This window comes from Miscanthus floridulus, chromosome 16, assembly GCF_019320115.1.
Source record: "Miscanthus floridulus cultivar M001 chromosome 16, ASM1932011v1, whole genome shotgun sequence".
Classification (NCBI taxonomy): Eukaryota; Viridiplantae; Streptophyta; class Magnoliopsida; order Poales; family Poaceae; genus Miscanthus; species Miscanthus floridulus.
This window is the reverse complement of record NC_089595.1, coordinates 73,455,909-73,468,705: the sequence shown is the minus strand read 5'-3', so window position 1 is coordinate 73,468,705 and position 12,797 is coordinate 73,455,909. Positions and strand designations below refer to the sequence as shown.

Below are 12,797 nucleotides of genomic sequence, written 5' to 3'. Positions count from 1 at the left end.
AAATGGTTCTGATTGCTCACCACCTGCTTGAAAGTAGCATAGGTGCTTACGTAGAATGATTAGTTAATGAACTAATAATGACTGCTGATAAAATTGAATATAAGGACGCACGTTTAGTAATGCTTCCTGCAGATGCAATAACCCACAAGCCAGATAGCCTTTCATATCCTTGGAGTCTTTTATTTTCCTCCTGTGGGGTAAGTCTTGCTGCGTACAATCGAGTACTCAGGGTTTTATTCCCCCTGTTGTAGGTGATCGGAGGATACTTAGAGCTGACTCTTGTGTGTGGAAATCTTCTAGTGGGCTCAGAGAGGTTTCCTTTCATGCTACGACCATAGTGTTTATTTATAACCCTCACTAAAGGTTTTTATAAGAAAAGATGTAAAATCTGCTAGCATCTCTTGTATAAAAAATACTCCACCATGTCATTAAATTAATCTTTGCTTCCTCTATAACTCTAATAACATTGTTATATTCCGCTGTTATAATCAATTGAGGTAATATTCTATTACTGTAATAAAGTGATATAAGAAATGGGTTAAGAATGTTGTAAGCTTTATTCTCTGATTTATGATCCTGATAGAAAAATGTGGATTTTTGAGTTCTCCCTTGGGGTGTGCTCGACAGAACTACGTAGTTTAGTATCCTCTCTTGAGTACTTAGTGTCTAATGGAAGACAAGTACTCCTGGGAGGCATTAGATTAGGCGGTTCTACCACATAAAGTGCTCTAAAGTTTAGAGGAGAGGATCCAAATAGGCCCTGAATAGATTTCTAGCCCAAGAATTTGTCTACAGATAAATCAATCTCTAGAAGATTTTGAATGGTCTAACATGAAAGGATCAAGATGCTTAAGAGGGAGGGTGAATTGGACTAATTCTAAATTTTTGCAATAATTAAGCCCTACACTTAGCCTATTTTACCCTCTTGTGCCTAGAAGTGTTTCTATTGTTCTACCGCATAAAAGTTTTGCACACTAGGTTCTAATCCTACTCTAGCATGGCAATTCTAAGAATGTAAAGACATGAATTGAATTGCTCAAATGTAGATGCTCAAGATAAAGAGAAGGAGAGGATCATGGCGATATTTTTCTGAGGTATTAGAGAGTCGCCACTCCCCTCTAGTCCTCGTTGGAGCACCCCACGCAAGGGTGTAGCTCCCCCTTGATTCGCACAAGGATCAAGTGCTCCCTACGGGCTGATTCTTCGACACTTCGTTGCGGTGAATCTCCCACAACCGCTCCCACCATGACTTGGGTCATTCACAAGCTCCTCCAGATGATCACCAAGCTTTCAATCACCACCGAGCCATCTCGGTGATGTCAATCACTAAGAGTAACAAGCACCAACTCTCACTTGACCCAATCAAGCCTAATGAGAAGAGTGGATACACACTTGCTACTCTCTATGCACTAATGAGGTCCTTAATCTTGGATTAGCAAATCTTAATCACCCCACTAGGCTCTTGCTCTCCTTGCACACCAAATGGTTTCCTTAGCTAAATAAATGGGCAAGAGAGCTAAGTTGGACGAGTAAGAGAAGTATTTATACTTCCCCTTTCAAAACATGACTGTTACTGTCTAACTCAGCAAAACACGAGGTGACCGGACGTGCAAGTCCTCATGACCAGACACGCAAGTCAGTACACCACAACTGCAATTAGCCGACCTTGTCAGAGAGAGCCGTTGGAGTGACCTAACGTTGACCAGCGTCCGGGACGCGTTCAGTCAGGAATTTTGGTCTCTGGACCCTCTCTGATGTCGACCTGACGCTGCAAGCTCAGAGTCCAGTCGTTTATTGTCCAGCATCAGATCCTCCCTGACAGCGAGGCCCCACTGCTACAGATATGACTAGAGGCGCGTCCGGTTCTAATCACTGTGCAGCGTCCGGTCGCTCCTCGGCTTCTGCTGCACGCGCTGATCACTGACCGGATGCAACACCAGTGAGTCCGGTCATCACCAAACCAGCGTCCGACCAATATTTTGACTCTCCATTCACTTCCAATTCAAAATCCTTTGTGAATAAGGTTGACTCCACTTGATCTTTGGGCTATTCCTGAGCTACCTAGTGCTAAGTTTGATAAGTGTGCACCACACCTAACCCATTAGACCCACCTATGTCAAGCTACTAGTTCATACCCCCCTTAATAGTATGGTCAAAGGAAAAACAAAGTCCTAAACTACTCTAAGTGTCTCTCCAACATCAAATGACACTTAGAACTAGTCCGTCTTTAACCCTGTCATCTATCCTTTGAAAACCGAAACGATTTTCTTCGATAGGGGTATGAAAACCATAATTGCCTAAACGATCATCATTACCATGACCTAACTCAAATTGCCTCTGCAAAACACACGTTAGTCACAATAATCTTGTGTCATCATTAATCACCAAAACCCAACTAGGGCCCTAATGCTTTCACACCAGTCCATTTATTTTTTTAAGTATCCTCGCATTTACTGCACCCCTCCCATCTCAGTGTTGAGTTTCTGTAGTTGGATATGTGCAGTAAATGCTATAATTAGTGTGCTATTGGAACAACCGTCGATCAGTGTACAACTAACCTAGTTAATGAAGGGCAATATGGTCTTTTCTTTTTTCATACTAATATGTTATAAATTTAATAGGAATCTGTTGAGGGACAGAGGGAGTATACCTTAACAAAATGAACAAATATTGCAGAAACTAAAATGTAACATGGTCATGGAAAGATGTCAACATGTTTTCATACGAAAAAAAAATAAAATGTCAATATTTATTTTGAATAACAAAAGCTTACCAGTATCTTCAATAATGAAATACCAAATTTTAGGCCCTATCTCAGGCTTTAGCCCGTGCAGGCTGGCATTACTAGACCTGGGTTGGCCCTGGTGCTTTTGGACCAGGCTGTTTCAGGCTCAGGCCCATCCCGAAGCCCCACTAGGCCTGGTGTGAGAACTGAGAGGCTGTAATAATTAACAATCATAATTAATCTAGAATCTCGACAACCACTTCTCACACCGTATGGTATTGACTTTGACCGGTTGGAACTACACGGATTAATTAGCTGCAGACAGCGGGGAGGAAAGGAGGCTCAAGGGGGAACTCCAATTAGCACCCGAGGGCGCACATAGCGGACGCCATCAAAACACCCTGTTTCTCCTTGTCCTCCATGTGATGAGCCCGGTGTTCTGTATTCTTCTTCCTTTTCATTTCCTCCACCGCTACCCTCTTCTCCTCCCCCCCCACTCCAACCCCCGCCCCATGAATATGATCGTCAGAAGCTGCTAGCATCATCCGCTGCCTCAACTTCGTCACCCCCTCCTCGCCATTCTACCCCGCCAGCGCCCAGCTGTATATATCCCCGCGCCCGCGCCCAATTTGGTCCCTGGTGTGTGAGGTCAGCTGTTTTAGCTCAGCGCGGGCGCGGCGTGGCAGCCATCAAAGGAAGCAAGGAGAACAGCGGCGGCGGCGGCGTAGCATGCGGCGGTGAGAGAGGGAGGGAGGAGGAAGAGGGAGCCGAGAGAGCGAGAGCCAGAGGATGATGCAGCTGCCGCAGCATCACAAGCCCTCCGCCCACTCCTGCTGCTCGTCGTGGATCCGGAGGTCCCCGCCGCCGTCGCCGCCGCACAAGAAGCCGGGCGGCGGCGGGAGGAGCTGGTACGCCTGCCGCCTCGTGCCCCTGCTCGTGCTCACCGTGTACAGCGTCGTCACCGTGCTTCGCATCCCCAGCTCCTCCCTCGTCGTCTCCCCCGCCGATTCAGGTAATAAGCCGGGGCGCGCTCGAGTCCCAAATCCTTGTCGCTCTCGCCGGGCCGCCGTCATGGAATGCTGGATTGCTCGCTTCTCCCTCGCCGGGTCCTTGTGTTGGCGTGCGCTGAAATGGCGACTCGTTCTCGTTCCCCCCTGCAGAGCGCGTGGAAAGGCGGGAGGACTTGGAGGCGCTCAAGACCCACCTGCCGTCGAACCAGAACAGCCTCGAGGCCCGCGAGGAGACGCGGTCGGTCGCCTCCCTCCCCTGCTCCGCCTTCATCAGCGGTGAGTTGCTTTGCTTGGTTGGAGATAAGCTTGCTTCTGCTTCTGCTTCTGCTTCAACGGAACCCCATCAAATGGAATCGAATCGAATTGCTGCTGCGTCCGCAGGTGAGGCGGGTTATGGCGAGGGAGAGGGCGTCCTGTGCTGCGACCGGAGCCACTACCGCAGCGACGTGTGCTACCTCCGCGGCGACGTGCGCACGGACCCGTCCACCTCGTCGGTGCTCCTGTACAACGCGCCCCGCAGGAGCGCCGCCGAGAAGGTGCGGCCGTACACGCGCAAGTTCGAGGACAGCATCATGAGCACCATCGACGATGTGACCATCCAGCCCGTCCCTGGCGCCTACAACGCGAGCGCCAGCGCGAGCGACGGCGGCACCCTGCGTCGCCGGTGCGACGTCCGTCACCCGCGCGGCGTCCCAGCGGTGGTGTTCTCGACGGGCGGGTACACGGGCAACGTGTACCACGAGTTCAGCGACGGGCTGATCCCGCTGTTCGTCACGGCGCAGCGGTTCGCCGGCGAGGTGGTGTTCGTGGTGCTCCAGTACCACTACTGGTGGCTGGGCCGCTACGGCGCCGTCCTGCAGCAGCTCACCAACTACAAGGTGGTGGACTTCCGCTACGACCGCCGCGTCCACTGCTTCGACGAGATGATCGTCGGCCTCCGCATCCACGGCGAGCTCGTCGTGGACCCCAAGCTCATGCCCAACGGTACGCCCCCCCCAATTTCCTAGCAAATCCCCCCTCCGTCTTGCAATCTACTACTATCTTCCATTTCACATCACATCAGAGTTTCAGACGCTGATGGCATTGCATTCCTCGCGTTGCGATGTCAATTTGTTAGTTATGTTTCGTTAGGAATTTGGGATCCACCTGTTAATTGTACACTGCCGGTTAGCTTAGCTTAACTTAGCTTGCGGGTGAAGAAGGGGAACGGCAAAAAGGCGTGTGAAAATCCACGCGCCTCGATCGGGATCGGTGGCGGCTAACACCGGCCGGGGAGGAGAAATCATTTGCCCCTAGAGCTCGAGGGCGTCGTGCTTAGGCACTACTAGTGCTGTTCCCTCTCCCAGTCTAATCATTCTTTGCCCCTCTCTCTTTCTCCGTGTTCGGCAGTGGAGTGGTGGTTTGATAGAGCGGTCACCCAGTCCTGGTAGTTCGTTAGGGTGGTTAGAGGGAGGGGCGGTAGATTGCTGCTGACGCATCCGACGCTTCTGTCCTGCGCTGCGCCGCTCCCTGGCCCCTGCGACGGTCACCCACCGGCCACCACCACCGCTTCTCTTCTTAGGCCCGCCGGTTCCTCCAAATCCTTCGCGAGTGACGGCGACAGCCAGCCGCGGATCAACAGCCGCGGATCACACTGTTTCGGCTGCCCGACACGCCCGCACCGCACGGGCGCGTCGCGTACGGCACCGGTCGGGCTGCCTCTCCCGCACCTGCCGCTCTGCGCCGGGCACGGCGCACGTTTATGACCCCTCGCTTTAGGCACTCCCCCCCTGTTAGGAGTATGTCTTAACCTAACGGCATGGGCCAATCCCAACTCCCGGTTTGCTTGAACTTATCACAAAATAACATTATTTTTCTCTTACAACAAATCAGCGTCAGCATCAGCAGTTTTTTCAGAAAACCGAACAGGACGCAAACGCGCAGGCAAGAGCATTCTGCTGCACCGGCAAAAGGCCGCGTCCTCGGATGAGGAAAAGGAAAATGGAGCGCCCAGACCCGACCCGAGAGGGGAAGTAACGGGAGGCTGAGGTGAAAAAGCATCCGCTCAATCGCCCGCGCGGGGGAATCTTGCGGCGACCGATCATGAGCGGGAGATAATGCCGGAGATCATTGCGCGGGGCAGGGGGGAAAAGGGCGGCTTTTGCAAAAGCGTTAGTGCAAAAAGCGGGTGTGCTCCGCACAAATGAGGGTCCATCCCGATGCCCGCGACGCCGACGCAACCCATCCCCCGGCCCCCCGCTCGCCACTTCGAGCGTGCTCCTGCCCAGCCGTTTTCGTGCGTGGATTGGGATCGGCCACTAACAGCCGATAAGGGCAAACAAACACTGTAGCATCGACCCGAGCTGTTCGGCTGACATTAATTTTACTGGAAACACGGTAGCAGCGGGGTTTGTGTGATAGAAAAATACCGCTCCAGCTGTGAAAAAAAGCTGCCAAGCCAGCCGAACAGCCAGAAAAACGCCCGCGCATCGTGCGCCACTACTCCGGCATCAGCATTAACAAAGTCCCTGCTTCTAGTAGTGCGCTACAACTACAAGTACTCTAATTGGGCTGCAGTGACCGGATAATTGGAGCTACCGTTTGGATTTTGAAACCGCCCGCACTAATTCGGTGAAACCGCAGGGGTTTAGTAACGGATCCACGAAGCTTTAGGTCAGGTCTGCACATCGATTGATATGGGGTAGTACGTACTGTACCCATCTTCACGCCCAGGCCTGAGTTATTACAAGGTGGTGTTCACATCCATTCATGGCCCCATTAAAACCCCATGGCCGTAGCAATAAAAGAAAGAGAAAACGCCGATGTTGCTACGGCGCCGGATCTCGGAGCCTGCAGGCTGCAGGAGCAGTATAGGGCCTGTTTGGTTCGCGTAAGCTCACATGGGACAGGCTGAGTGCATGCGATCTTGTCATGTTTGGTTGATTGCGTCGATTTAGACTGGTTGAGAAGAGATGTTGTTTGGTTGTTTGTATGAAGATATATTGCATGAGATAAAAATATTACAAGGTTATGAATATGATTTTTTATTTTATGCAAATACACTCCTAAAGTACTTATTTTATCTAACTATGTCTTAAACATCTTTAAAATACATTAATATCACTTGATATTCACTAATCATACACTAATAGTGTCATTAGGTGTGAAAGCAGCTGCATCCAGCGAGCCAGGCCCGGCAGGAACGGCCGATTTGCTCGTTCCTGCAGAGCCTGGCCGCGGGGTGCCTCGTGCACGCGCAGAGCCTGGTTCAACCAGGTGAGCAGGCAACCAAACGGCCGGTCCCTGCATCCCGCCAGCCTGGTTCAGGTGGATGCAGGGAACCAAACAGGCCCATAAATAAACAAACTAGCGTGCCCGGTGAATCACGCGCCAGCCATTGCAGCACGTTACTCTTGCAGGATTGCAGTGCGGCTTACCTTATAATCCGTATTATTCAGCTTGTTTTTTCAGTTGGAACTGTGTTTCTCTCACAATAATTCAGTCAGAACAGTATAATGACGAGCGAGACGTGACATGTGCGTAGAATTTTTTTTTTCAAATCGACTGGGCGTGTAGGGGGCGAGGCCCTGTCTGATGTCTTGTGAGGAATCGTATAGCTATCGAATAGTGCGTAAAAACTATCTTCGTAAACCTTTTGCATATTCAATCGTATAGCTGTACGGCCTGCTCGCTTGAGCTATTTAGCCGGCTTTAATCCGTACCAAGGCCTTGTTTAGTTGACGATTTTTTTTTGGAAAATGGTACTGTAGCACTTTCGTTGTTATTTGGCAATTAGTGTTCAATCATAGTCTAATTAGGCCTAAAAGATTCGTCTCGTGAATTTCGTCTAAACTGTATAATTAGTTTTATTTTTTATTTATATTTAATGCTTCATGCACGCGTCCAAATATTCGATGTGACGAAAAATCTTAAAAAATTTTATAAAATTTTGGAAACAAACAGGCACTCATCAGCCGTAGAACGTAACAAACTAGCCGTAACAAATCAGGAGAAGTCGATTTAATACCAGCCGTACAACAAACTGCATGGACATGTCGCGGGGCTGCCGTACTTCGCAGAAAATAACAACAGCTGGCTCTGGGTGCTTGTGTATAATAAACTGGTTGCTGCTCTCAGGCGCGTTTAGTTAGGAAATTTTTTTGGTTTTGGTGTAGCACTTTCGTTTGTATTCGACAATTAGTGTCTAATTATGGACTAATTAGGTTCGAAAGTTTCGTCTCGCGATTTCTCACCCAATTGTGTAATTAGTTTTGTTTTTTGTCTATATTTAGTACTCCATGTATATACCGTAAGATTCGATGTGACATTTAGGGTGAAAATTTTTGGAATCTAAACAGGCCTCCTCTAAAATAGAGGCGACATGGCTGGTACATGGGCAGTGCATTCGTGATTCGTGTGAGATTTTTTTTTTGTATAGTTTTTACGGCCACATGCGTGCCCTCTTTAGGTGGCTGTGCAGTTTTAGGGCCCAGTGGTTTATGCCTGTCCTTCTGTGGTGACGTAGCGACGGCCTGTGTCCTTTTTTTTATCTTCATCACCATCTGGAGCTTGCAGCTTGGTTGTTGTGAATAGGACTGTTATGTAATCCTGAGAGTTGTGGAGTTCTTGTCGTGAGAGCACGGAGCTACAGCATCATACATGCACACTAATTAATATGAAGCATTAGAAGTGCCTTAGTACATTGCCGAAATAATGCGATGGTTCTAATTCTAAGTAGTCGTGATCAGCTTTGTGTTTATGTCTGAATTGATGGATTCGGCATCTGAAGTTCTAAACCATTAGAGGGGACAACATGTAGCAAGACAAGTTTTGTTTGTGTCGTCCTGGCATTGTCTGTAGCTGTGGAAGAACCTGTAGGAAGATACGTTTACATGTCGAAATGCTGGGTCCTTAGCAGATGCCTTGGTTCATGAAGTGATAAGAGAGGATATGTATACCCAGGGTTCGATTAAGACATGCAAGGACTCGGCGCTGGCCTGGGTAGCTGTACTGTAGTATGACCTCACCAAAGCGCTAAGGCTCGCGTCCTAATCCTGCCAGTGGATTTATTTTGTTGCTGCCTGTTGATGAGTAGATGTTCGGATGGGTACTTGCAGCAGGTTGGTGCCACATTACTGTCAGGCGAGCTCTTTAGTTTTGACACGCCTGTGATGGCGTGATGTGTGCGTGAGCGCGTGGGCGGCCAGGGGAGGGTGACCAAAACTTTTCTGGGACCATGCAACTTTGGATATGAGCTGGCAAAGCAACAAAACATGCATGGAGACAGACGGTTAGTTAACAAAACCAGCACACCAACGGCTTTTCCACGGAGATGGGTGACGCCCGGAATCTAGCTTTATGGCTGACGCTAAAATGATGTGGGGGCGAGGAGATGGGTTACGCAAGGTCGCAGGCGTGATCTGCGTTTTGTTACGAGGAGTGACTGAGCTGTGGGGCGACACAGTGACAGTTTCTAGTATAGTCCTAGATAAAACCATGTCCAGAAGTAGAAAGATACATGACATCTGTTTCTGGATGTCATGAAATTGAAGTGACGTTGCATAACGTGCTCAGCTGGGTTTAGTTTTTGTACTCTGCCTGCTGCTCTCGGAGTGAAAGCTTAGTGTTTACTATAATGAATGCACTTGCTTAAGTACGTCTTAGTAATAAGAAGCAAAAATGTACAAGTAGCAGAAACGGAAGATGCAGCTAAAGTGAACAGAAATGTGGTTACTGATCCTAGGAGTTCAAAAATATGCGCGTACTTAATTATTGAGTGCCATAAAGCAAGTATTCCAGATTGACCTAACTCCTCTCTTTAGCAATGAAAGAGGCTGGCAACTTGTGATTGCCACATAAAGGCCACCAATCATCCGAAAAACGCTCTACAAAACACAAAAAAAAAAGGTACTCTCCCCAAAAGGGTAATAGTGGAAAGGAGAGAGTTGAGTTGTTGATACAGCGTACCAACAACTGTGTAGTGGCACAGCTCTGTTATGGTCATTGTGTCGGTGGCTTCGAGTCGGTACCCAATTTGGTGGGCACTGAGCTAACAGCTAACAAACAATACGAGGATAGCTCTGTGAATAGACAAAAATCTTCGTTGCATTTCGGTGGCAAGCCAGGGGGCGGCCTTCTGTGTTCAGTGAGGACAATCCAATAAGTTAAAATAATGAAAATTTTAAACTAATTAGCTTATCCCATGTACTATGCATTTAATAAAAACGAAGGGACGATATAGATAAATTCATTCAAGCCTCTATCTGAATCATCGCCTTAGACCGGGGCCCCCGTTTGGGACTGTATAAAACAACCAAACCAATCACCACCAAATCTAGTCTAAAATTGATTCATGGTTCATTTGTTGGTGGCAATAGTGCATGTAGAGGTAGAGCGGCGGGGCCGCCGTGTCTTGTTGGACGGGTGGATCCAGCCATCCCAGGGACTCCGTGGGCACACCCGGTTTCCGGAGCCGCGCGTGTGCCGAAGCCAGGCAGGGTCACCCGTGCGGGCGCTCCTGGCGTACTGTAGACCGTCGCCTCTCGCCGTCGCCGTGCTCGAGACGCTGCTGGAGTTTAGCTGTCCACGTCAATCAATAATATACCAAGCGTGGAGATCTGGGAAGGCAGTTCGCACGGACGACACGGGAGTGGACCACGGCACGCGCTGCCGGATCGCTGGTTGTTTCTCGCTGATCTGACTGTGCAGTGTGGTGTCGTGGACCGGTGGTGATTGATGCGTGTGAGAAGTGACGGTTTCCGGCCCGATCGGCTGCTTGCTGGCGCGGAGTGTGGGAGCATTGAGCATAGTGCCTGCCTGTCTGTCGACCACGGGCTACCCGATCTCGATCGATCCGTTGGCCTGCCGCTGGCAGTGGCTGTGACTTGTTGTGTGAGCCGCTACGAGGGGGGGAGCCTGTGCCATGTCAGTTATCGCAATGCAGCGTTTCCGGTAATGCCGGCGCTATGCTCTTTGCGTTATGCTGAAGCAACCCTTTCCGAGAGATCCATGCCCCAAACTCCCATGTGTCCATGTCCCGAACTCGATCCAAGCAGGATGATCTATCTAGACAGGACATCCAAGTCGACAGGGGGGTCGTCCAGTCTTCCGTGCAATTGCGTCGAGGAGCACGGCTCTTCCCGAAACGGCTACTACTACATGCGGTTGATTGTTCGTGTTAGATTGCGTGGCCACTTCCTTGGGAATCCGAAACACATCTCACATCTGGAACGATGCGTTTCAGGTTCCCCACGGTTTCCGACTGCTATAGACGTGAATATCCTTTTCCGTTTTGCTGACACCGATTTGTTAAAACTGTGAACTTTTGCAAAGAAAAAAAAACTCGGAATTAACTTGCATTGTTTCTGAATGAATGTGTGCAAATATATTTGTCGTCGGGTCCAATGCAATCACGAACTTGCATTTTGCACGGGGAAATTGTCCTTTGTGAAACTAAACGCAAAAATGGTGATGATACGCAGGCAAGAGCATCAAGGATTTCCAGGCGCTGCTCCACCAGGGCTACAGCCGGACGACGTCGTCGGCGTCGCCGCCCGTGCCTCTTCCTCTAGCGTCGCCATCCCTGCCGTGCCCGCGCCCTTCCAAGCCGAAGCTGCTCATCTTCATCCGCAAGCAGAACCGGGTGCTGCTCAACCTCCCGCACGTGGTGACGGCGTGCCGCCGGGCCGGGTTCGCGCCGCACGTGATGAACCTGCGGCGGCAGACCCCGCTCCCCGTCATCCACGCGGCGCTGGCGTCGGCGGACGCCATGGTGGCCGTGCACGGGGCCGCCGTGACCCACTTCCTCTTCATGCGCCCCGGGTCAGTGCTCCTCCAGATCGTGCCCGTGGGCCTCGACTGGGCGGCCGACGCCTTCTACGGCAAGCCCGCGCAGCAGCTCGGCCTCGAGTACCTCGAGTACAAGGTGGCGCCCGAGGAGAGCTCGCTGGCCGCCGAGTACGGGCTCAACAGCACCGTGGTGCGGACGCCCTGGGTTATCAGCAGCCGTGGCTGGTGGGAGATGAAGAAGGTGTACATGGACCGCCAGAACGTCACCGTTAACATCAAGCGCTTCGGCGAGCTACTCAGGGCGGCGCGGACTCACCTCAAGAACACCACGGCGTGCGCCAAGGGCACCGGCGCTGCCACGGCGGCACTGAGGTAGAAGATGCTAATTGAGCTTGGTTAGGTGTTAATTACTTAGTCACACTTGTCAATTTCATTGTGTTTTCGTCCTCTTTTTTGGCTGGGGGGGAGAGGGGAGGTGGGGTAAAAAGGAGACGAGATCCTGTAAATATGATTGGGTTGGTTCTTGGTTGAGAGATTGGTGGGGATCGATCGCCTCCTTTCATAGTGCATTCGTTTGGTTCATGGTGTTGCTAGAGCAGAAGCAGATGAAGAATAATTTATGGTAGGGGAGGCTCTCCTGAAACACCTTGTTCACACTAGTTCATAGGGGTATCAGCTCTTTCAAGTTCTTTGCCCTTTTTTTCCCTTTTTTTCTTCTTCTTCTCATTCTTTGGGTGTCCAGATGATGTATAAGAAACTACATTCTGTAACAAAGATCAATAGAAATCCAGACTCTCTTTTACAGATCGTCGAGTGCCTTCTCTCTTCCAGCATGGCACGAATCAAAAGAGGCAGCACGAAACTACAATGCAGTTCCTGTGAATCCTTTTGAAGTTCTGATGAGATGCAAAAGAGAGAGTTGGGAGGTCCACATGGAGAGGATGTAGTTTGTCGATTTGTGTCATTCACCCTAGTGTAGTGAACGCCGAGGCTACGTAACTCACGAGCAGCACGTGGCGGCAGGGGGGCAGTGCTCTTCTCCCCCACCTCAACTGGTCACTGCAGCGCTCTCCCTGCGCAGCTGTCCCTTGTAGCACACACGCGGCAGCCATGCTGTCGACGAGGAAAGCATGGGCACTGGCGCCACGTGCTGCTCGGTGCGCCTCGGGGGTCACGACAGCGGGTGAAAGAAACGAAAAAGTCTACTTAATCCTCTACCTTTGGTACCTTCATACATGGTCTACTTCACCCCCAACTATGAAACCGTCGGTTTTTACCCCTGAACTTTTCAAAAC

The 12,797-nt window shown here is 50.3% G+C and overlaps 1 protein-coding gene across 1 annotated transcript; it reads left to right on the top strand.

The window, feature by feature from the left end:
• The first annotated feature begins 3,095 nt into the window (after nucleotides 1-3,095).
• On the top strand, nucleotides 3,096-12,306 carry LOC136512074 (xylan glycosyltransferase MUCI21-like). The gene is made up of 4 exons (XM_066506076.1): nucleotides 3,096-3,737; nucleotides 3,886-4,011; nucleotides 4,117-4,719; nucleotides 11,196-12,306. The coding sequence occupies exons 1-4, from the start codon at nucleotides 3,515-3,517 to the stop codon at nucleotides 11,876-11,878; spliced, it is 1,635 nt and encodes a 544-aa protein (XP_066362173.1). The 5' UTR covers nucleotides 3,096-3,514; the 3' UTR covers nucleotides 11,879-12,306.
• Nucleotides 12,307-12,797: the final 491 nt, after the last annotated feature.

What these genes read in the sequence shown, in the direction of transcription:
- LOC136512074 (XM_066506076.1), top strand. Translation starts at nt 3,515, where the DNA reads ATGATGCAGCTGCCGCAGCATCACAAGCCCTCCGCCCACTCCTGCTGC. An exon ending in CGTCTCCCCCGCCGATTCAG is followed by an intron (nt 3,738 to 3,885) that starts GTAATAAGCCGG and finishes TCCCCCCTGCAG; the next exon opens with AGCGCGTGGAAAGGCGGGAG. An exon ending in CCCCAAGCTCATGCCCAACG is followed by an intron (nt 4,720 to 11,195) that starts GTACGCCCCCCC and finishes GATGATACGCAG; the next exon opens with GCAAGAGCATCAAGGATTTC.